The sequence below is a fragment of the Saimiri boliviensis genome, chromosome 9 (genome assembly GCF_048565385.1).
Source record: "Saimiri boliviensis isolate mSaiBol1 chromosome 9, mSaiBol1.pri, whole genome shotgun sequence".
NCBI lineage: Eukaryota > Metazoa > Chordata > Mammalia > Primates > Cebidae > Saimiri > Saimiri boliviensis.
Genome location: NC_133457.1, coordinates 98,850,261 through 98,873,805, shown reverse-complemented (window position 1 = coordinate 98,873,805; position 23,545 = coordinate 98,850,261). Strand labels below are relative to the sequence as shown.

The 23,545-nt window shown below is 40.8% G+C and overlaps 1 protein-coding gene across 7 annotated transcripts in view; it reads left to right on the top strand.

Moving 5' to 3' along the window:
* NCOA6 (nuclear receptor coactivator 6) overlaps positions 1-23,545 on the top strand; it is a 123,762-nt gene that overhangs the window by 64,367 nt on the left and 35,850 nt on the right. For 5 of the 7 annotated variants that reach the window (XM_074406421.1, XM_039479320.2, XM_039479318.2 and 2 more), the window contains 6 exons: positions 6-128; positions 9,982-10,110; positions 10,806-11,684; positions 14,668-14,814; positions 17,520-18,636; positions 21,587-21,708. In XM_074406421.1, the coding sequence (XP_074262522.1) occupies positions 6-128; positions 9,982-10,110; positions 10,806-11,684; positions 14,668-14,814; positions 17,520-18,636; positions 21,587-21,708 (2,517 nt within the window). The remainder of the gene's footprint in view (positions 1-5; positions 129-9,981; positions 10,111-10,805; positions 11,685-14,667; positions 14,815-17,519; positions 18,637-21,586; positions 21,709-23,545) is intronic. The other 2 variants (XM_039479321.2, XM_074406420.1) reach the window with 2 other exon arrangements.

Genomic DNA, 23,545 nt, shown 5'->3' with positions numbered 1-23,545 from the left:
TTCAGGGGAAGGTGCTATCAACCTGGCTTTGGCTCAGAACCGAAGCCAAGAAGTGAGAATGAATGGACCCATGGGAGCTGGAAATTCAGTTAGGATGGAGACAGGATTTCCTATGGCAGGTGGTCCAGGTAAGACCTCCCACTCAATTGTATGACATTTTACTAGTTTCCTTTTTTGGCTTTATTTGATCATTTGAGCCCTGCAAGATAGGTGGGGGTTCATGGCATACTTAATCACTATTTGCTGAATCAGGAAAGCTAGACATGAGTCATTCCCAGAGTCTAGGGGTCATAGCATGAAGCATCTTTACAGTCTTTTGGTCTCATTCTTAAAGGCTGATGAACACTGAGCCATGCAGCAGACATTTATTGCCTTCTGTTGTGTGACAGGACCTGTGCTAACTGTTGGAAATAGAAATGAATGAGACATTTTCTATCCTCAGTATGTTAATATTAATAGTACAATGGAGAATGTAGCTTTCCAACTCCCACTTTCACTGGGGCTGAGAATATCTGTGAATTGAGTTCTTATGTGGAATCTGAATATGTGTATGGGAGAATAGGTGTTTTTGTGTATTTCGAATTTGAGAGAGTTGTAAATTGCTTTTTTTCTAGTAATCCTGAAATTTCTTCAGAGATTGAACTCAATATTCTGTGAATCTCAGAATATTAGAATTGAGCTGGCTGTCATTGAAAGCTGAGGAAGCTGTGGAACTCACATGAAGGAAGTGATTTGCCCAGAGTCAAGGAGCAATAAACTAATATCACAGATCTTTTAACTACCAGTTCAGTGCTTTTTTCACTGGACTAGTGGCTTTCAAATTTTTTTAGCTGCAGGACCTTTTATTCAAATAAAATAGAAAAGCACAACTGCTGTGGTTGAAACAAGTAAGAACCTGCTTACCCAGTCATTCCCCTCCCACCCTACCAGAGTAGCTCTTAGAGAAATGCAGCAGTATAGAGGAGCTCAATTTATAAGATGCTGTTCTTGGCCAGGTGTGGTGGCTCACGCCTATAGTCCAAGCACTTTGGGAGGTTGAGGTGGGTGGATCACCTGAGGTCAGGAGTTCAAGACCAGCCTGGCCAAGATGGTGAAATCCCATATCTACTAAAAATACATAAATTAGCCTGGCGTGGTGGCAGGTGCCTGAAATCCCAGCTACTCAGGAGGCTGAGGCAGCAGAATTTCTTCAACCTGGGAGGCAGAAGTGTGGTGAGCTGAGATCATGCCACTGTACTTCAGCCTGGGCAACAGAGCAAGACTCTGTCTCAAAAAAAAAAAAAAAAAAAAAAAAACTAGATGCTATTCTGAACTGTAACTAATGAGTTGATCACAAAATTGGAACTAGGTTTTTATTCTGGTTGCTACCATTTACTGGTTACCTCAAGCTACTGTACTTCCCCAAGTGATACTTTCTTCATGTATAAAATGAAATAATAATACCTACCGTCTTTTGAGCTCATGCTTGAAGGTAGAAGAGCCCTGAACAGTGCAGCAAACATTTCCTAAGTTCTTGTTAGGACTTAGGAATGTATAAATGTCAGGACCTGTGCCTTTGGGCTGTTGTGGAATACCATATAATAGATGTAAAATACCCAGCCTGTATTGTGTACATAATGTATTTCCCCACAGAACTCTGAGCACTTGGTATTAAGGTAGCTTTATTAGAAATTATAGATTGACACTGTTGCCGCTACTGGAAGGACATGGGCCAGAAGCAGAGTGGGAAAAGCCTAGCCAAGTTACCTATAGTTAATGAAAGAGTGAATAAAGCTGGGATGAGCATCAGGAAATCTGGGTTCTAGTCTCAACTCTTGGCAAAAGGACTTAATATTTACTGACCCTGGTTGCCTATAAACATCTTTAATTATGTTCTGGAAACAATGCTAGAGATCCCTTCTAGGCTTAAAATGTTAAGACTCCATTAAATTGGAGTCCATTAATTGTTAGTATCCTAATTGCAAGCTCTCTTAGGTTAGTATGTGGCAAATAGCAAGCATGTTTACTAAGTATCTCTAATAAGTGCATGTAAATTATAGTGTGTGCTTTTTTTTTTTTTTTTTTTTTTTTTGGAGACAGGGTCAAGTGACCCTCCTGTCTCAGCCTTCCAGTAGCTGAGACTATAGGCGCGTGCTGCCACACCCGGCTTATTTTTTATTTTTATTTTTGTAGCGACAGGGTTTTGCCATGTTGCTCAGGCTGGTTGAATTCCTGGGCTCAAGTGATCTGCCCACCTCAGCCTCCCAAAGTGCTGGGGTTACAGGTGTGAACTGAGCCACAGTACCTGGCCAATTACACTGCTATAGTTGATTATCAGCCTAGGAAACTGAAAAGCTTCAGGTTGAAATCAGGTTAGATTGGTATTTAATGAAGGACTTGGATTGTGATAATGTATAAAGTTTCAGGAATAATCAATTAGTAATGACCTATAGTAACAGTAACATTTTAACCCCCAAGATATCTTTCTTTACCTCCAAGCATATTTTAGGATTGCTTTTCTCTGTTGTCTGTTGAGACTTGAAGGATGCAAACAAAATTTAATATTAGGTTAAACTAAGCAGCTAAATTTTCCTAGGGAAAGAGACCTCAATCCCCTCTAAAACAATGCATAACTTTAGAATTGTGTCTCTAGAACACTTGTTTTTTCTTTTTTTTAAGATGGGGTTTCACCATGATGGCCAGGCTGGTCTTGAACTCTTGACCTCAGGTGATTCACCCACCTCGGCCTCCCAAAGTGCTAGGATTACAGGCGTGAGCCACCACGTCCGGCCGGTTTTTCAATTATTCTTAGTACTACTTTCTTCTCTTACCATTGGCAATAGAAAGTTAGCTAATAAGCACGAGTCTTTCGCAAATAAAACTAAATCCATAGCCTATTTTTTTCATAGCCTTGTAGAATTCCATGATTTCTGGGGATACCATAGTAATTTAATACAAGTTTCTCAATTTCAACATTATTGATGTTTGGGGCCAATAACTTTTTGCTGTGGGGGGCTGTCCTGTGCATTGTGGGATGTTTAGTAGCATCCCTGGCTTCTACGCACCAGATGCCAGTAGTACCACTATTCCTTCCCTGCAGTTGTGCCACCTAGAAATGTCTCCAGACATTACCAAATGTCTCCTAGGGGACCAAATTTCCCCTAGGTGAGAACTTTGGATCTTGTCCAGATTCCCACCTAGTACTGGAATTCGTGTTATAGTGTCACTATTGAACATGTAGTCTCAGCATATATTTGAAAACTTCTGGGACTAGGAAGCTCATTATGGACCAAGAAAGCCTGTTTCTTAATCTCATGAGAGCGTTTTTTATTTTGTTTTGTTTTGTTTTGTTTGAGAGGGAGTCTCACTCTGTCACCCAGGCTGGAGTGCAGTGGCATGATCTCGGCTCACTGCAGTCTCCACCTCCTGGGTTCAAGCAGTCCTCTCATCTCAGCCTCCCAAGTAGCTGGGATTACAGATGGGCACCACCACACTCGGCTAATCAGCTAATTTTTGTTATTTTTAGTAGAGATGGGGTTTCACCATGTTGGCCAGGCTGATCTTAAACTCCTGGCCTCAGGTGATCCACCTGCCTGGGCCTCACAAAGTGCTGGGATTACAGGTGTGAGCCACCCTGCTTGGCCCTCGTAAGACCTTTCTTAGCTGTCTAACTACCATCTTTAAAATATCAGGTGGGATTCCTCAGAAACAAATCCAGTTTCAACAGATAAACATTAGGCTAACTGTCCTCTCCAACTACAAAACACCTTAAAATATAACTTTTTTTTTTTTTTTTTGGATGGAGTCTCACTCTGTCGCCCAGGCTGGAGTGCAAGTGGCGCCATCTCGGCTCACTGCAACCTCCGCCTCCAGGGTTCAAGCAGTTCTCTGCCTCAGCCTCCCAAGTAGCTGGGATTATAGGTGTGTGCCACCATGCCTGGCTAATTTTTGTATTTTTAGTACAGACAGGGTTTCACCATGTTGGCCAGGCTGGTCTCGAACTCCTGACCTCAAGTGATCCACCTGCCTTGGCCTCTCAAAGTGCTGGGATTACAGGTATGAGCCACCACTCCTGGCCTATAACATTTAATATGTAGCTGGGCTTGGAAGAAAGCCAGAGGGGTAGGGAAAGAAAGTAGAGGAACTCCCTAGGGAGGGAAAAAAACCTGTCAAAGGTGAATATTTAAATGGCAGTAAACAAATGAGATCCAGTGGGGTCCAAGGCATTTGGGCTTTAATGGCCGGGAAGGGATAAAAGATGAAGCTTTGGGTCCACATGAAGAAGCAAGTTAGAATTCAGAATTCCTCCTGAAGCCAGAATTTTCAGTGAAAGATTAGGAAAATGTCATCCTCTGGCATAGGGAAACTAATGGGAAATTTGTCTGTGTTCGCTGGGGCTCTAGATGTGAGGTGGGAGAATGGGTGTTGTAGAATTGTCTTCTCTACCCTCTTGCGTTTTGGACATTTAATATGTTGGTGAATACCCATGAACAGCAAGGCTAAGTTATTAACGTTAGGTGGGTCTAGACTGGTGATAACTGTTGCAGCTGTGGAGGGGCATATTCTCAATCCAGATCATTGCAGACTTCTACTTAAAGCCTGATATAAATAAGCTTAGATTCCAAATTTATACAATTTAGGATTAGACTCCCTCCCTCCAGAATTTTAGGTAGTAGAAATATCAGAGTATTAACAGGAGAATCATAAGAAAACAAGACACTATTAAAACATAGGAGAGCTGGGGGAACAGAACTTATAGAAATTTAAAAATCATCGAAGTGAATAACTTACTCAGCAAATTAGAAATAGCTGGATTGAAAAGTGAATTTGAAGAAATCACTCAGAATGCAGCAGAGAAAAATGAAGAGATGGAAATATGAAAGAAGTCAAGAGACACGAAGGATAAAATGAGATGGCTTAACATGTTTGAAAAGAGTTTCCGAAGAAGATAAAGAAATTGAGGGATGACAGTCAAAGAGAGAATGGCTAAAATTTTTCAGAACAGATAAAAGACATAAGTCCTCAGATTCAGAAGCCCAGTAATCCTGAGCACTACAAAATAAAAATAAATCTACATCTAGACACAATATCGTAAAACTACAGAACATTGAAAAACAGAATGTTAAAAGCAACCCAAAAGAAAAGACCTATTGTTTACAAAGGAAAGACTATCAGCTTTTCTTGATTTCCCAACAGCAGCATTGGAACAGGAAGCATTGGAATAATTTTTTTCAAAGTGCTAAGAAAATAATTGATGGCCTAGAATTTTAAACATAGCTATACTATCAAGAGTAGTATGAAATAAAGAGCTTTTCAAAGAGAATAAGAGAATTTACCATTAACAGATCTTTGCTAATTGAACTGCTCAAGGATGTACTTCAGGAAGAAGAAAATTGAACCTAAGATGGAAGAAGTAAGATCTAAGAAGGAATGGTGAGCTAAATAATTGATAAGCATGGGGTAAATCTAAATAAGCATTGACTTATTTATTAATAATAATGATCATATATTGTCTTTAAACTTTTAAGTCAGTCAAGTATGTCTGTTGACATTTTAAAGACACCAGTAAAATAACCTGAATAGAATATATAACTTCTAAACTAGTAGTGGAAGATTAAAGAGGAAGACCCTGATGAAAAAAGTTAATCCAGTAAAATTCAGGAAAAATAGGAAAACAGCAAAAAAAGGAGAGTAAATAGAAATCATAAAATGACAGAATAAATCAAAATATACTTGTAGTTAACAATAAAGGTGAATGGATTATGAACACTGATAAGAAGGCAATGATTAATCAGAATAGTATTCTGAGGTTTACCTATGTACAGTTACAGGAAACACATAAAATGTAAGGACTCAGAAAGTTCAAAGTTAGAAAGATAAAAGATTAACAACGTGACTTTTCACCAAGAAAAAGAGGTATTATCATATTTTTATCAGATAAAACAGACATTAAAATAAAAAACACCACTGAAAGTAAACAGGGCCACTGATATGATGTAAAAGGAGAAATTCACCAGGAAGTTGGTAAACTCTTAGGTACTTAACAACCTAATCTCAAGACATTTTAAGCATTGCTTGTAGATAGCAAACCTTAGGGGAGATTTAACAGAACTCTGAGTAATTGATGAGCTAAGTGTAAAAAATTAGTAAGGATAAAGGGAAGCTTGAATAAACAAAAATAGTTTTTATATAACTGACATATTTATAAGTCATAATTCAAGAATTCTTAACATTTCTGAGCATAAATGGAAAATTTATGCAAATTGACCAGGGATTATTCCAAGAGCCAGTTTTAGTAAATACCAAATATTAATATCACACAGATCCTGTTCTCTGACCTCAGTGGTTTTAGGTCAAGTCAGTGGCAAAAAAAAAAAAAAAAATAGCCTAACCAAAATATCCCATAGTTTTGGAAATGTAAAAATGCATTATAGCCAGGCGCTGTGGCTCAAGCCTGTAATCCTAGCACTTTGGGAGGCCGAGGCGGGTGGATCACGAGGTCAAGAGATCAAGACCATCCTGGTCAACCTGGTGAAACCCCATCTCTACTAAAAATACAAAAAATTAGCTGGGCATGGTGGCTCGTGCCTGTAATCTCAGCTATTCAGGAGGCTGAGGCAGGAGAATTGCCTAAACCCAGGAAGTGGAGGTTGCGGTGAGCCAAGATCGCGCCATTGCACTCCAGCCTGGGTAACAAGAGTGAAACTCCGTCTCAAAAAAAAAAAAAAAAAAAGGCATTATAAATACTCAGTGATTTTAAAAAAGCAATCCTGATGGAAATTAGACAATATTTAGAATGGAGTTATGAGAATGATATATACTAAAATTTGTGAGATGTAGCCAATACAACACTTGGAAGAAATTTCAAGCTTTCAGAAATTTATATTAATGAAGAAGGAATACCAACTGAAAATTAACAAACTAAGTGCCTGACTTAAAAATTGAGAAAAAGAACAGAAGGGAAATAAGTTAGGAGGGAAATAATAAAGATAAGAGCAGAGATAAGTAAAATATGAATCAAAGAAACAACAGAGCAGCAAAACCAAAAGATGTTTCTTTTAAAAAAAAATTTTTTTTTGTCCCAGTACTGCATTAAAAAAAAAAAGAAAAAAAAATTTTTTTGTTGTTTTTTTGAGACAGAGTTTTGCTCTTGCTCCCCAGGCTGGAGTACAATGGTGCGATCTTGGCTTACCACAACCTCCGCCTCCTGGGTTCATGCAATTCTTCTGCCTCAGCCTCCCAAGTAGCTGGGATTACAGGCATTCATCCCCACACCTGGCTAATTTTGTATTTTTAGTAGACACAGGGTTTCTCCATTGTTGATCAATCTGGTCTCGAACTCCTGACCCCAGGCGATCTGCCCACCTCAGCCTCCCAAAATGCTGGGATTACAGGCATGAGCCACCATGCCTGGCCTTTTTTCTTTTTTCTTTTTTTTTTTGAGAAGGAGTCTTGTTCTATCACCCAGGCTGGAGTGGCTCACTGCAACCCCTGCCTCCCAGGTTCAAGCAGTTCTCCTGCCTCCACCTCCTGAGTAGCTGGGATTACAGGTGCCCGAAACCATGCCCAGCAAATTTTTGTATTTTTAGTAGAGAGAGGAGTTTCATGATTAACTTGATGCTAATAAATTTTTAAGTGTTGGCAAAATTAAAATTTAATAAAAATTGACTTAAGATAATGAAAACTTGAAAAGTCTATAACCATTAAGAAATTGAAATACAGGAGGCTGAGGCAGGAGAATTGCCCGAGCCCAGGAGGCGGAGGTTGCGGTGAGCCGAGATCGCACCATTGCACTCCAGCCTGGGTAACAAGAGTGAAACTCTGTCTCAAAAAAAAGGCGGGTGGATCACGAGGTCAAGAGATCGAGACCATCCTGGTCAACCTGGTGAAACCCCATCTCTACTAAAGATACAAAAAATTAGCTGAGCATGGTGGCACGTGCCTGTAATCCCAGCTACTCAGGAGGCTGAGGCAGGAGAATTGCCTGAACCCAGGAGGCGGAGGTTGCGGTGAGCCGAGATGGCGCCATTGCACTCCAGCCTGGGTAACAAGAGCGAAACTCCGTCTCAAAAAAAAAAAAAAAAAAAAAAAATTAAAAATGTTTCCCAGTAAATCAATTAGTATAATCTATAAGTCCAGATGGTTTTACAAGAAAGTTTTAATGAGACATTTAAAGAACAGATGCACACTCTTCCAGAGCATAGAAAAAGAAAAAAGATGCTTTCCAACTTATTCTGAGGTTATTTTCATCTTGATGCCAAAAATCAAAGATGAGACAAAATCTGCCCTTCAAGCTAAATGTTATTTTCTTTTTAGAATTTTTCATTGTTCTATTATTCATACCCCAGCATTCCTAAAAGTGTGCTTTGGCCTACTTAGTCCTGCAAGAGGCTTCATGAGAATTCTGTAGCCAAAGAAAGGAAGAGAGAGTAAGTATAGGCAATTGTCACTTTTTTTCTTGAAGACAAGCTCTTGCCCTGTTGCCCAGGCTGGAGAGGAGTGGCATGATCATAGCTCACTGCAGCCTCAACCTCCTGGGCTCAAGCAATCCTCTTGCCTCAGCTTCCTAAATAGCTAGTAATCCAGGCGCTCGCCACCACACTGGCTGATTTTTTATTTTTTGTAGAGATGGGGTCTTGCTATGTTGCCCAGGCTGGTCTCAAACTCCTGGCCTCAAGCAGTCCTCCTACTTTGGCCTCCAAAAGTTTTGGGATTACAGGCATGAGCTACCATGCCTGGCCTATTCTCATTTATGAGCGTAGATGATTATTCTGAAAAGTCTAACAGTATCAGAAATTTTCAGATGTGGAGAAAGAGGAGTTCTCAAACTGCTAGTTTGAGTATAAATTGGTATAACCACTTTTTAGAGCAGTTTACCAATATCTAGTAAAATTAAAGATGCTTAGACTTTAAAACCTAGCAATTCTAAGATATAGTCTAAAGATACTTTCACATATCCACAAGAATTCATGACAAATACACAACATTGCAAAATTATAAAAATAAAGGAAAAATAAAACCTTAGTATTCATCAGCAGAAAGGTGGATATATGGTTCTATACAGTGGAGCTCTTATAACAGCCAAGAGCAGGCGTCCCCAAACTACGGCCCGCGGGCCGCATGCGGCCCCCTGAGGCCATTTATCCAGGCCCCCGCCACACTTCAGGAAGGGGCACCTCTTTCATTGGTGGTCAGTGAGAGGAGCACAGTATGTGGCGGCCCTCCAATGGTCTGAGGGACAGTGAACTGGCCCCCTGTGTAAAAAGTTTGGGGACTCCTGGCCAAGAGAGATAATCTCAAAAAATAACGTTTAGTGAAAAAGGAAGCTGACGAAGAATGCATAAAGTACCATTTATACAAAGATTAAAAGCATATAAAAAATGCTATTTACCTACAGAAAAAGTGCAGTTTACCTACAGATACAGAAAAGGTTAATAACTATGCATGGAACTGTTAACCCCAATGGCAATAGGAGGGAGAAAGTAGAATGAAAGGAGTAGGGGGCTTCTGCTGTATCTACATATATATCTGAAGGAGATAAGAGCAAATTTTTTAGATTTAAAAAAGGCAGATGATGGGTGTAGAAATTTCCAGGCCAGGTGTGGTAGATCACGCCTGTAATCCCAGCACTTTGGGAGGGCTGGGACGGAGGATCACTTGAGCCCAGGAATTCAAGACCAGCCTAGGCAACATAGCAACCCCATCTCTATAAAATATAGAATGATTAGCTGGGCACAGTAGTGTGTGTCTGTGGTCCCAGTAGCACATGCCTGTGGTCCCAGCTTCTTGGGAGGCTGACTTAGAAGGATCACTTGGGCCTGGGAAGTCGAGGTGGCAGTGAGCTATGATTGTGTCACTTGGCAGACTGGGCAACAGTGTGAGACCTCGTCAAAAAAAAAAAAAAAAGAAATTTTCCTTATATTTTCGTATTCTTGAAATAGTTCACTAAAAAACAAAAATTGTGCCAATACCAGTACTCTATTCTAGGGATTTTCTTTCTAGGAATAATAAGGATGAACAACCCTGCCACTGTTATGATACCCCCGGGTGGAAATGTGTCATCTTCCATGATGGCACCAGGCCCCAATCCAGAGCTGCAGCCCAGGACTCCTCGCCCTGCTTCTCAGTCAGGTAATGACTTCCAATTTTTGAGGATTGAAGAGTCTGAAACTTCCTGCACACATCATTACAAAATTCAGTTATCTCTGATGCTGAATTTCTAATTTCTGAACTCAAAATGTCACCTTTACAAAATCTGACCTGGTTTCTTCAAGCCAAATGTCATTCTTTTCTTTTCAGAATTTCTTACTGTTTTCTTATCAGTTACACCCCAACATTCCTAAAAGTGTGCCTTGGCCTGCTTAGTCCTGAAAGATGCTCATACATAGAATTCTGTAGTCAAGTAAATTTGGTAAATGCATCATACTTTACCCTTCCTATGATTCACAAGTAACATATTGGAGGCACAGAAAGTCCTGCAATGAAGAAATCCTTCTAGGGTTGTTAGATTCAGTGTTTTCCGAACCTAATTGTTTTGTTTTCTTATAACACTAATTAACATAGTTCTCCAGAATATGATTTGGTAAATACTGCTCTCCATGTTCTACGTTTCACTCTTATGTCTACTACTGACCAAGCTCTTTTTAAGGCAGGTTTCATCTATCATCTTGGTATGCTGCTTCACACATAGAAGGTATTCTCAACCATTTATTTTATTGAATAGTACCAGCAGATTTTACTCTATATATCCAGAATTGCAAAGGTCACTGCTCTAAGATCTAGATTGCAGGAGGTTAATTATTGCTTTGTTGACTATCTTTAAACAGATGCAATGGATCCACTCCTCCCTGGGCTCCATATACAGCAGCAAAGTCATCCCTCAGGATCTTTAGCTCCCCCACACCACCCAATGCAGCCTGTCTCTGTGAACAGACAAATGAACCCAGCTAATTTTCCCCAGCTGCAGCAGCAGCAGCAGCAGCAACAGCAGCAGCAGCAGCAGCAGCAGCAACAACAACAGCAACAGCAACAGTTGCAGGCAAGACCCCCACAGCAACATCAGCAGCAACAGCCACAGGGAATGCGACCCCAGTTTACTGCCCCAACTCAGGTGCCTGTTCCTCCAGGCTGGAACCAGCTGCCTTCTGGAGCCCTTCAACCTCCTCCAGCCCAGAGTTCTCTGGGCACAATGACTGCAAACCAAGGGTGGAAGAAGGCTCCCTTGCCTGGCCCAATGCAACAGCAACTCCAGGCAAGACCATCCTTAGCCACGGTACAGACGCCTTCCCACCCTCCCCCTCCATATCCCTTTGGCAGCCAGCAAGCCTCACAAGCCCACACAAACTTTCCTCAGATGAGCAATCCAGGCCAGTTCACAGCTCCTCAGATGAAGAGTTTGCAGGGAGGGCCCTCTAGGGTCCCAACTCCCCTGCAGCAGCCCCACCTCACCAACAAGTCTCCTGCCTCCTCACCCTCCTCCTTCCAGCAGGGATCCCCTGCATCCTCCCCAACGGTTAACCAAACTCAGCAGCAGATGGGACCAAGGCCATCTCAAAATAACCCGCTTCCCCAGGGATTTCAGCAGCCTGTCAGCTCTCCGGGTCGGAATCCTATGGTTCAACAGGGAAATGTGCCACCTAACTTCATGGTGATGCAACAGCAACCACCAAACCAGGGGCCACAGAGTTTACATCCAGGCCTAGGAGGTGAGGAACACTGTAGCTATTTGTGTCGGTAAATTTACTGGAGGTAGATCTTAGCAGAACTTCAGTTTTTAGAGTTAATGGAGGGAGTGAAATAAGGATGTAATTATTTGGTTTTGTGGATATGGTGGTGACACTTGATATGACTTAGTTAACTTGATACATTATGCAGCATCTTATTGGTTAAATTTAAGCTAGCTCTCTGGACTGAAATGCAGGTAAAATTCAATGTAGAGATGTTCATTTTGTTTTCAAATTATTTTTGCTTGATCTTGTAATAGTAAATGAAAATGTCCAGAAGAAAAATGCATTTTGTTAACAATTTTAAACTTTTCAGTTGTTGAAAAATTAAGATTATGCAATAGAGCAAAAATGAAAAGAACAGGGTCTCATTCAAGAAAAGGCCCTTCTAGTTATCAATTTTGGTAATCCTAGTTAATAAAATAGTAAGCATGGTACTTGTTAAGTTTTGATTAAAGTATTAAAGGGGAATAAGTTCAGAAATCATTGACTTTTATAGTTTTATAATGCCAATGCCTGCTCCTTAGAGAGGGAATTCCACCAGTTATACCTAAAGGAGATTTATTTATTTATTTTGTAAGGTGCCTCTTGTATGAAGAAAAAGCAATGGAACTTAATGTGTGAGAGGTAAAACGATTACAGTAAAACTTATCCATCTCCATGTTTATTATTTATTCTTATTAATCATTGATCTAGTGCACATAAATGTGCTTGGAGCTTTTCAGTAAGGTATAGAGAGTGTCAGTAATACTGTCATCTGATAAACATACCCCCTACCAAAAGACACCCATTGCCTACCCAGAAAAAAACCCTTGCATCTTTAGTACGACATAGCAAAGGCATGTTCCCATGGTTTCTGGTGAAGTTAAGTTGCTCATCAGTCTTTCACTCTCTTGTAATTAATTTAGCTGACATGCAGGCTCTAATATTTGAATCCTAAGAAGTCCTTAGAAAATGCAAGAGTGGGCCGGGCGCGGTGGCTCAAGCCTGTAATCCCAGCACTTTGGGAGGCCGAGGCGGGTGGATCACGAGGTCGAGAGATCGAGACCATCCTGGTCAACATGGTGAAACCCCGTCTCTACTAAAAATACAAAAAATTAGCTGGGCATGGTGGCACGTGCCTGTAATCCCAGCTACTCAGGAGGCTGAGGCAGGAGAATTGCCTGAACCCAGGAGGCGGAGGTTGCGGTGAGCCGAGATCGCGCCATTGCACTCCAGCCTGGGTAACAAGAGCGAAACTCCGTCTCAAAAAAAAAAAAAAGAAAATGCAAGAGTGAGGCCGGGCGCCGTGGCTCAAGCCTGTAATCCCAGCACTTTGGGAGGCCGAGGCGGGTGGATCACGAGGTCAAGAGATCGAGACCATCCTGGTCAACGTGGTGAAACCCCGTCTCTACTAAAAATACAAAACATTAGCTGGGCATGGTGGCGCGTGCCTGTAATCCCAGCTACTCAGGAGGCTGAGGTAGGAGAATTGCCTGAACCCAGGAGGTGGAGGTTGCGGTGAGCCAAGATCGCGCCATTGCACTCTAGCCTGGGTAACAAAAGTGAAACTCCGTCTCAAAAAAAAAAGAAAAAGAAAAAGAAAATGCAAGAGTGTTTCAGCTCCAAATTTCACTGTTCTGGGTATCTAGCCCTGGATCAGTGGAGGCTGGGTAGTCCCTCCTGCAAATGTTGATTATTGATTTAATTACAGTGGGAGCATGCAAATGGGACTTGTCACTGTTAAAGAAAAGACAAATGCGTATTTGTCTACTATCAGGGCATTGAAAATTTGGCCCTTAAAAAAATAAATCGGCCGGGCGCGGTGGCTCACGCCTGTAATCCCAGCACTTTGGGAGGCTGAGGCAGGCGGATCACCTGAGGTCAGGAGTTTAAGACCAGCCTGGCCAACATGATGAAACCCCGTCTCTACTAAAAATACAAAAATTAGCCGGGTGTGGTGGTGCACACTTGTAATCCCAGCTACTCGGGAGGCTGAGGCAGGGAGAATCACTTGAACCTGGGAGGCGGAAGTTGTAGTGAGCCAAGATTGTGCCACTCCAGCCTGGCCAACAGAGTAAGATTCCATCTCAAAAAAAATTAAATAAATAAATAAATAAATGGATGAATATAATAAATTTTTAAGTGAGTTTAGGTCTTGATGCTTTCATAGAGCAGATGATATGCTCACCTAGGTGATCTGGCCACATCAAGGCCTGTGTTGTAAATGATAAGTGGGTTCTGAGATTCTCCTTATTACAAATTTGTTTTCTAAAATTAGCCCTTTCAAAAAGGAACTGATACCTGAGAAAGATTCCAGTAGAGCATGGTTTTTGGTACCAAAGCTGTCAGAATCACAGCAAACCTTGTGAGCGGAAAGCATAATGATTTAATATAGTATCACTTTAAAGCTCCCATGAACTGTTTCTAATTTTCTGTCTCTTCCAAAGAGACAAGCTCAATATTGAGGGGAAATTTTCCGCAGAGGAGACTCTTGTCACCAGTTTCCCTCAAAGGAAAAAAAATCACCAATCTATCCTTAATATCAGGACCCAGTTCTTTCTTTTATATTATTTCATATCAATTTGTTTGAAATGAGAGAATTTAGCATATTCCTTTGGTGCCTGTGTTAAAGTATGTAAAGTTTTGGGGTCCATTGTTAACAATTACAGAGAAAAGTGAGCCCTCAAACCTTGCTGTGGCGTGGCCTCATCACATTTAGGGAGCAGATAGCCATCTTTTCCTTGGCATGTTCTAAGTGTAAATTTTTTAGTATTTATTTTTCATTTTGACAAAGCTCATAAAAGAGATTGTGTTGATTTTTTTAACCATCTTTCCCAACCTTATTATTAAAGATCCTACCAGTGTGACAGAGAGTGCTAAGCCAGTGGAGACTTCATGCAGCTCATCCTTCCTTATTCATTCCATATCTAAGCAAGAGTATAAATTTGCTAGGTAACTGCCTTACTCATTGTTTTCTATTAAGGAATGCCTAAACGCCTCCCACCTGGCTTCTCACCAGGACAGGCCAATCCGAACTTTATGCAAGGTCAGGTGCCTTCGACCACAGCAACCACCCCTGGGAATTCAGGAGCCCCTCAGCTGCAAGCAAATCAAAATGTCCAGCATGCAGGTTTGTTTTCTGTGATTTGTTCAACCAGCATTTATTGAGCATTGTGTAGTAGACTTGGTAGACAACAGAAGTATACAGATAAATAGTAAGTCTTGATCTCCCCCCTTAAGTTCAAGCCCATAAATAATTATTCTTTTAGGGCAGTAACATTTGTCAGTATGTCAAAAGTAGGTAAAATGTCACAGGAACCCAGAAACATCTAAGAGAAGGAGATGGAACTTGAGTTAGAGCAGGAATCAGCAGGATTTTTTTTTTCTCTGAAGGCCCAGATAGTAAATATTCTTGGCTTTTCAGGTTATATAGTCTCTTGTTGGAGCTAATCAACTCTGTGATGGTAGCACAAAAAGTGGCCATAAACAGTACATAAACAAACAAGCTTGGCAACATTCCAAACACTTGTTTATTTACAAACCAGTAGTGGGCCATAGTTTGCTGACCCCTGAGTTAGAGCTTGCTCAGGTAGTAAAAGGGAAAAAGGAATTTCTGGCAAATGAAAGCTATAGATAAAAAGGCATGGAGGCATGTTTGGACAATGACAACTTTTTAAAGCTCTGTGTGGTACATGTTAAGCTTTGTTTATGCTGAGTGTCTGAATTCTGGTTTACAGTGTGATATTTTTCAGACTTCATCAGTTCAGATTAGTACCAACAGTGTATTGTAAAAAAGAAGAAATTTTGGAGAAGAAATAAGATACAGGGAAATGGCTAAAAAGTATTTGCAAAGTAGTAATGTATAAGCTCAAACTTCATGTTTCTGGTTGCTGAAGGAGCATGTGACTAATCCTCTTACCCTTTCTCACTGAGGCAGTTTGGACTAAGATTCTGAATTCCCATCCCCGCTGGAGTTAATTTAGTAATGTGACTCCAACTTTAATCAGAAAGCACTAAGGAATGAGAAAAAAATCTGACTTCACAAAAAAAAATTCACACTATTTCTGGCAGGGTGAGAGGAGGGTAGAGCAAACTGTTTGAATTGCCCTATCTGCTAATGTGAAACTGCATTCCTGAGTTATGTGAATTCATGTTTTTTTGTAGAAAGTTTTACGAACAGGCCGGGCACAGTGGCTTATGCCCATAATCCCAACACTTTGAGAAGCCAAGGCAGAGGGATCACTTGAGGTCACAAGTTCAAGACGAGCCTGGCCAACATGGTGAAACCCTATCTCTACTAAAAATATAAAAATTAGCCAGGTGTGGTGGCACATGCTTGTAATCCGAGCTACTTGAGAGGCTGAAGTGGGAGGATCACTTGAACTTGGGAGGCAGAGGTTGCAGTGAGCCGAGATTGTACCATTGCACTCCAGCAGCCTAGGTGACACAGCAGGACTCCATCTCAAAAAAAAGAAAAAAAAAGAAAAGAAAAAAAGAAAATTTAAAACAATGACAAAGTCATTTCTTATTCCTCCACCCTATCACAGCTATTTTGTGTTTTCATATAGTACCTTCCATGTGTACTTTTTTGTTTTGTGTTTCACCATGTTGGCCAGGCTGGTCAACATGGTGAAACACTGCCTCTACTAAAAATACAAAAATTAGCTGGAGTGCTGTTGTGCACCTATAGCCACAGCTACTGGGGAGGCTGAGGCATGAGAATCACTTGAACCCAAGAGGTGGAGGTTGCAGTAAGCCAAGGTTGTACCAGAGCAAGATTCTGTCTCAAAAAAAAACAAAACAAAAAGCGAAAAATAAAAGGGATAAAATTAACTACAAAGTTATTCAGTTAAATGGGGAGATAATGCAAGTAGCTACAGGAAAATCCCAAAGATCCAATAAATAAATAAACACTACAGCAAGGCAGGTAGCAACTTTTGTCTAAATTAGAAATCGCTGAGAAGACTAGAACACTTGCCACGTGATCCACCAGGGACTGTGCAGGATGGGGTCACCGAGGTTTTAGCAGCTTCCAGGTGGGTCATTGAGTCAGTTGACTCCCACCAGAGGCTCAGCTTCCAGATCAAGATTAACTACATTTTACCCCACATCAGGGCAAAGGAAATCTGTCCTTGGTGTTCTTTCTTCTTTGAAGTGCAATATCCAGATATCACACACATAGCCTTTGAGAGTCGTCATTACTACAGTTTTCCAAGAAGCATTTTTAAATATCTTCTCATCATTGTTGAGGTTTTCCTAAGAGGACAATTTAATATTCTTTGTTTCCCTGGCTCATTTATAGCAGGGTTATTTCACTAGCCCATTGTGCTTTTTACATTTAATTTACTGAGACAAGGTTTCTCTGTCACCCAGGCTGGAGTGCAGTGGCGTGATCTTGGCTCACTTCAACTTCCACCTCTCAGGCTCAAACGATGCCTGTCTTAGCCTCCCAATGTACTGGGATTATAGGCATGAACCACCCGAGTCCAGCCACTATAAGTCATTTTAAAACAATGAGTTGCTACCTTTCTCATCATTTAATCTGAAAGAAAGTAAACTTTCTTGATCTTTGAAATGTTAAATCTGTAAGATACCAAATGGGAATATAGAAACTTTCTCCTTCTCTGTTGTGTGGTCATTGGGAATGTAAGCAGTTATCCCACAGCCACATTTCTGTAGTTTAGAAAACTCACAGGAAGTATGTCAACATCATATTTTTGTTGGTCAGTGGATATATGAGTGATGGATGTCTTTTTAAGTAATGTAACTTGAGTATCTTAATACCAATAAGATAAAAATATTTCTTTCTGAAACTCTGCCTTTTTTTTTTTTAAGGTGGTCAAGGAGCTGGTCCTCCTCAAAACCAGATCCAGGTGTCCCACGGGCCACCAAATATGATGCAGCCCAGCCTCATGGGAATTCATGGCAACATGAACAATCAGCAGGCTGGTAGTTCTGGGGTTCCTCAAGTGAACCTCAGCAACATGCAAGGCCAGCCCCAGCAGGGCCCACCATCTCAGCTAATGGGCATGCACCAGCAGATCGTGCCCTCCCAGGGCCAGATGGTCCAGCAACAAGGAACCTTGAACCCTCAGAACCCTATGATCCTTTCAAGGGCCCAGCTTATGCCACAGGGCCAGATGATGGTGAACCCTCCAAGCCAAAATCTTGGACCCTCGCCTCAAAGGATGACCCCACCCAAGCAGATGCTTTCCCAGCAGGGCCCACAAATGATGGCATCACATAACCAGATGATGGGGCCTCAAGGGCAGGTTTTGCTCCAACAGAACCCAATGATCGAGCAGATCATGACCAATCAAATGCAGGGGAATAAGCAGCAGTTTAATTCTCAGAACCAATCCAATGTCATGCCGGGACCAGCACAGATAATGAGGGGACCAACTCCGAACATGCAAGGAAATATGGTGCAGTTTACGGGACAGATGTCAGGACAGATGCTGCCCCAGCAAGGACCTGTGAACAACAGTCCATCTCAGGTTATGGGGATTCAGGGGCAGGTCCTGCGGCCCCCAGGGCCCAGCCCACACATGGCTCAGCAGCATGGTGATCCTGCTCCTACAGCAAATAATGATGTCAGTTTGTCTCAGATGATACCTGATGTTAGCATGCCACAAACCAACATGGTCCCCCCCCACGTGCAGGCCATGCAGGGAAGCAGTGCCTCGGGAAATCACTTCTCAGGCCATGGGATGCCTTTCAATGCACCTTTCAGTGGAGCTCCCAATGGAAATCAGATGTCCTGTGGTCAAAATCCAGGCTTCCCAGTCAGTAAGGATGTCACACTAACAAGCCCATTGTTGGTCAACTTACTGCAGAGTGACATCTCTGCGGGCCATTTTGGGGTAAACAATAAGCAAAATAATACCAACGCAAATAAACCGAAGAAGAAGAAACCCCCTCGGAAGAAGAAAAATAGTCAGCAAGATCTAAAGTAGGTTGTGATGGTTTTGCCTCAAATTTTATTCATTTGTTTTCTATGTGGACAACTTTGATGGAAAAATTTACATAACATAAAATTAGTATAGTGAAATCCCCTGCTTCAACAATTATCAACTCATAGCCTGTCTTGCCTTCATCTGTGCTCTTTTCCCTTACCCTCTTGAGTATTTCAAAGCAAATTCACCTGGTAAATATTTCAGTGTGTGTCTCTAAAACAGGCGTCCCCAAACTTTTTGCACAGGGGGCCAGTTCACTGTCCCTCAGACCGTTGGAGGGCCGCCACATACTGTGCTCCTCTCACTGACCACCAGTGAAAGTGGTGCCCCTTCCTGAAGTGCGGCGGGGGGCCGGATAAATGGCCTCAGGGGGCCGCAGTTTGGGGACACCTGCTCTAAAAGGACAGTTTTTAATATCCCCTCACAATATCGTTAGCACATCTAGAAAACTAATCCTTAATACTTTCATATCCAATGTTCAAACTTCCCTGATTATCTCACACTTTTTTCTTACAACTTATTCAAATAAGGATCCAAGTAAGATTCATATGTTGGAATTGGCTGGTAAATCTCTTAATTCTGCAGTGTCAGTGGGGGTTTGGCAATCAGAGCCTGAACAAAGCACTGACTTCAGGCCTGTGATGGCTGTTGGGGAACCAGAGAGGCCAAATGTGTTTTGGAAATTAAAACTACTGCTGTCTCTCAAATAGAAATGGTTTTTTTGCACAGGTGCCTTTCCTTTAAAGGCTCTTTATCATCCCTAGAAGCTTAAAACCCCACGCTAAGATGATTGGACCTTTTAAATCAGTTACCCTTTCAGTAAATGTTCTCCAGGTGAGTTATTTTGCAAGGTCACACCAGGAAAGGCAATTAACAATTTGTATTTCACTTCCTGAAGCTAAGTATTAATTTGTTTCTGGGTTGAATAAAATGTTTCCAGAAGGAATATTGATTGAGCTAGATTTTCTGCCTTTAATCATATAACTAAAATTTAGAGACATTTATTATGAGAAAATAATGGCTAATGAATGTAAAACAAGTTAATGGAAATAAATTGCTAGAATTATAGAAGAAGAATCGGGGAACTTTATTTATACAAGCTTAAATGTTCAAAATAAAATCAACTACCTTTATCCCAGCCTTCCCACAACATTATTTGATTGTACTGTATTATATCATGCTCACTTGCTGCATCTTGAATCTTGTACTTTAAAAGCTAATCATGGTATATTATTAATAATAACCTGTATTTTCCTGAATTCAAACTTAGTAAGCCCTTTAATTATCTAATTTTTCTGATAGCTCTTTCTCAGTTAAATTCTTTACGAGTCTCAGCCTGTGGGAATAATTATTTAATAAATATTTTATTCTCTCAGTAGTCTGGGAGTAAAATTGCAAGGTTATTCAGTTAACTCTGGTGTACATTTTTTGCCATCTTCACCAGCCCTTAGGGAAATTGCTTACTTAGGTCTACAAATTGTGAAAGGGACCTTATACAGCATCAAGACTCTAGGAAAGAGAGACAGTGGGTTTACAGGAAAAGTACTTGCTTCCAGCTCTACCACTAGTTCACTGTGGAACCTTGGGCCTGTCTCATATACCTTTCTGGGCCTTTGTTTTCTCATTCATAACATGAGGGGGCTGGACCAGATATCTGAGATTTTTTAGCAGTGCAATTTTCTTTCTTTTTCTTTTTTTTTTTTTTCTTTTTTTGAGACGGAGTTTCGCTCTTGTTTCCCAGGCTGGAGTGCAATGGCGCAATCTCGCTCACCGCAACCTCCGCCACCTGGGTTCAGGCAATTCTCCTGCCTCAGCCTCCTGAGTAGCTGGGATTACAGGAACGCGCCACCATGCCCAGCTAATTTTTGTATTTTTAGTAGAGACGGGGTTTCACCATGTTGACCAGGATGGTCTCGATCTCTTGACCTCGTGATCCACCCGCCTCGGCCTCCCAAAGTGCTGGGATTACAGGCTTGAGCCACTGCGCCCAGCCAGCAGTGAATTTTCTGAAAGTAAAGGTTACCACTTAATCCTTGCCTATAATTTAAAGTGACAGAGAAGTTTTACAAAGAGCAAATTATTATAGGGTTCTGGATGTGCTGAGGATCTGCTTCAGGTTCAAAATTTCCATGTGCTGGGGCTTTTAAAATGGATTTTGGTGGCTTATGAAACTATAAAGAGAATAAGACAAAACACTACCTAAAAGTGGGTGAACAAAATCAGGGCAAAGGGAAACTAAGGTAGGAAAGAAAAGTACAGTTAGGACTGAGATTACAAACAAAATGAGGTCTGTGAGCAGTCGTGTTCTTTGAGATTGTGTGTGTTGGTAGCTACATTTTCTTCATTTTTTTTCTTCCCCACTAAAAATATTAAGCTACATCCAGGTAAAAGTGAAGGCATCTCAAAACCAATAGAGATGTCTGTAAATACTCATTCTGCAGCAAAATTTTTGTTGTGGTGGTCTCAATCTTTCTTTGTTCTCTAAATACCATTTCCATCAGCCTGCCTATACAACCTTTTGCAAGGTGTTATGAATTGAGCACCCACTGTTATATCCACAAAAAAGAAAGAGTCAGACCCCCTAGTTGAATTTGATCAATACATTGAAGTGGTTTCACAGGAACAGTACCTTATAACATTGATAGATATATGATCGGGTCTTAAAACGTCTAAAGAATGGGTAATTACATGAAAATTATTGCATCAGGAATTTGTGGAAAGCATTTTGAGTAAATACAGTACTGTTAGTTTGATTTTAACATTTAATGACATTGCCAGATTATTTTTATGCCAGTATTTAATATTTTATTTACACTAGAGAGAGATGAATAATGGTAATGCAAACATTTTAGTTCTTCAGAAATAGAGGAAGGGTTAAGCTAGTGTTGTGTATTTTCTATACAACTTATTCTAAAATATTTTATTTATTTATTTATTTATTTTTAGCACCCCAGATACTCGCCCAGCTGGTCTGGAAGAGGCTGATCAGCCACCATTGCCTGGAGAACAAGGAATTAACTTGGATAACTCAGGCCCTAAACTGCCAGAATTTTCAAACCGGCCACCAGGTGATAAAATGTTAGCTAGATTATACACTTAACATCACATGTGCATGCGGCATTACAAGGCTTCTTTGTCTTTGAGAAAACAATAGTATTTTATCTGCTAACTAGTCTACTTTAATATGTCTGGTATTTGGACTTTTGCCTTGATATTAAGTAAAAATTTCAAATAATAACTTTTGAAGGCACATACACATACACATTCTATCCAAATTTATCTTTGTTATTTTAAGTCCTCATAAAATCAGCCACATTTCATGTGGCAGAGCATGCTGGCTCATCCACCTGTAATCCCAGCACTTTGAGAGGCCAAGATGAACAGATCGCTTGAGCCCAAGTGTTCAAGACCAGCCTGGGCAACATGGTGAAACCTTGTCTCTACTAAAAAAAAATTTTTAATTAGCCTGGTATGGTGACATGCACCTATAGTCCCAGCTACTCAGGAGGCTGAAATGGGAGCATCACCTGAGCCCAGGAGGTTGAGGTTGAAGTCATGTCACTGCACTCCGGCCTGGCCTACAGGGGTAAGACTCTTTCTCAAAAAAAAAGAAAAAGAAAAGAAAAACTGAAATGTGAAGTGCCTCTTTATTCTTGTCATTGTCAAGGTTCTAGTTGGCATCAGAATAGGATAAGATTAAATGGAGAGATTTCACCCTAATCCTGCTTGCGTACCTTTCCTGCAGCATTTCTTCCTGGGGCTTTCTCAAAGCAGGGGTTAAAGTCTTTTTTAAAACCAGGGTTTAAAACAAAGTGATCTTTTTTATAGAAGTTTTATTATTGAGTCTTTAAAATATAAAGAAGATATAAAGAATAATAAAAGAGACACCCATGTATCCTCCACCCAGGTTAATAATTTATAATAAATAGGACCAATGTTAGAAGCCCCCTTTGTTGTACCCTCTCTGATTATAAAATAATACTATCTTTTACATGTTGAAAAATTATGTCAAAGATGGAAAAGCTCCTAAAATTGATTCATTCAAACCTAGATATTATAGAACCAAGGCCAGCTGCCACAATATCTCTATACCTGGTTATCTTGGCCTGAGCAATGACTTGTAACTTTATTCCCCTATGACATGGTTGAAGATGCACAACCCTTCACACATAGGTTACTCTCCCCGTGTGTACAGAGGGTATGTTTTGTTTCTTCCCCACTAGTTATTTCAACTCCTTTTTGGCATGAAAATGAAAGTGACATTATTTTAGGAATAAACTTCAATCTACCCCTAATTTATGTACTTTAAAGGTGAATCTAAAAAAAAAAAAAAAGCCAAATCCATCATGATGTCAATACTTTGTGTTATTTATTACAGATTGTTTGGGCATACCATACTTCCCATCAGTGAGATGCAGCAGCATAGCTGAGACTGGGAGGTCATCAGTCTTTAGGGTGTATGTCCAGAAGGCGTTGTAAGCGGGAATGTGCCTTCTTGCCTCAGATACTTCTGAACACTTCTTACATGAATCCCAGGGGTCTTTGTATACATTTATTGTCTTCTTTCTGCACACTGGTGGCCTGTAATGGGTTTGAGTTGCTATGCAGTCTTAAACAAAAGTCCGAATTTAAATGCTTTTAAAGAGGGCATCTGCTCTGCAGTTTGGCACTGTTGACAGGACGCCTGCTGTCTTATACCAGTCCACTTCTATTCTGTACTATCTGCCCGGCCCCTAAAGGCATGAGTTTGCATTCCCTGAGTAATAAATTTGGTTTGTGATTGTGTTATGGGCACTGTGTGTGTCCTGGCTTTCCCTCTTCACCATTCTGTCATGTCAACCCCGATCTGTCTTACCTTTTGGACTGCTGCCTCCAGCTTCTGGACTCTGTAGCAGCCATGTCCTT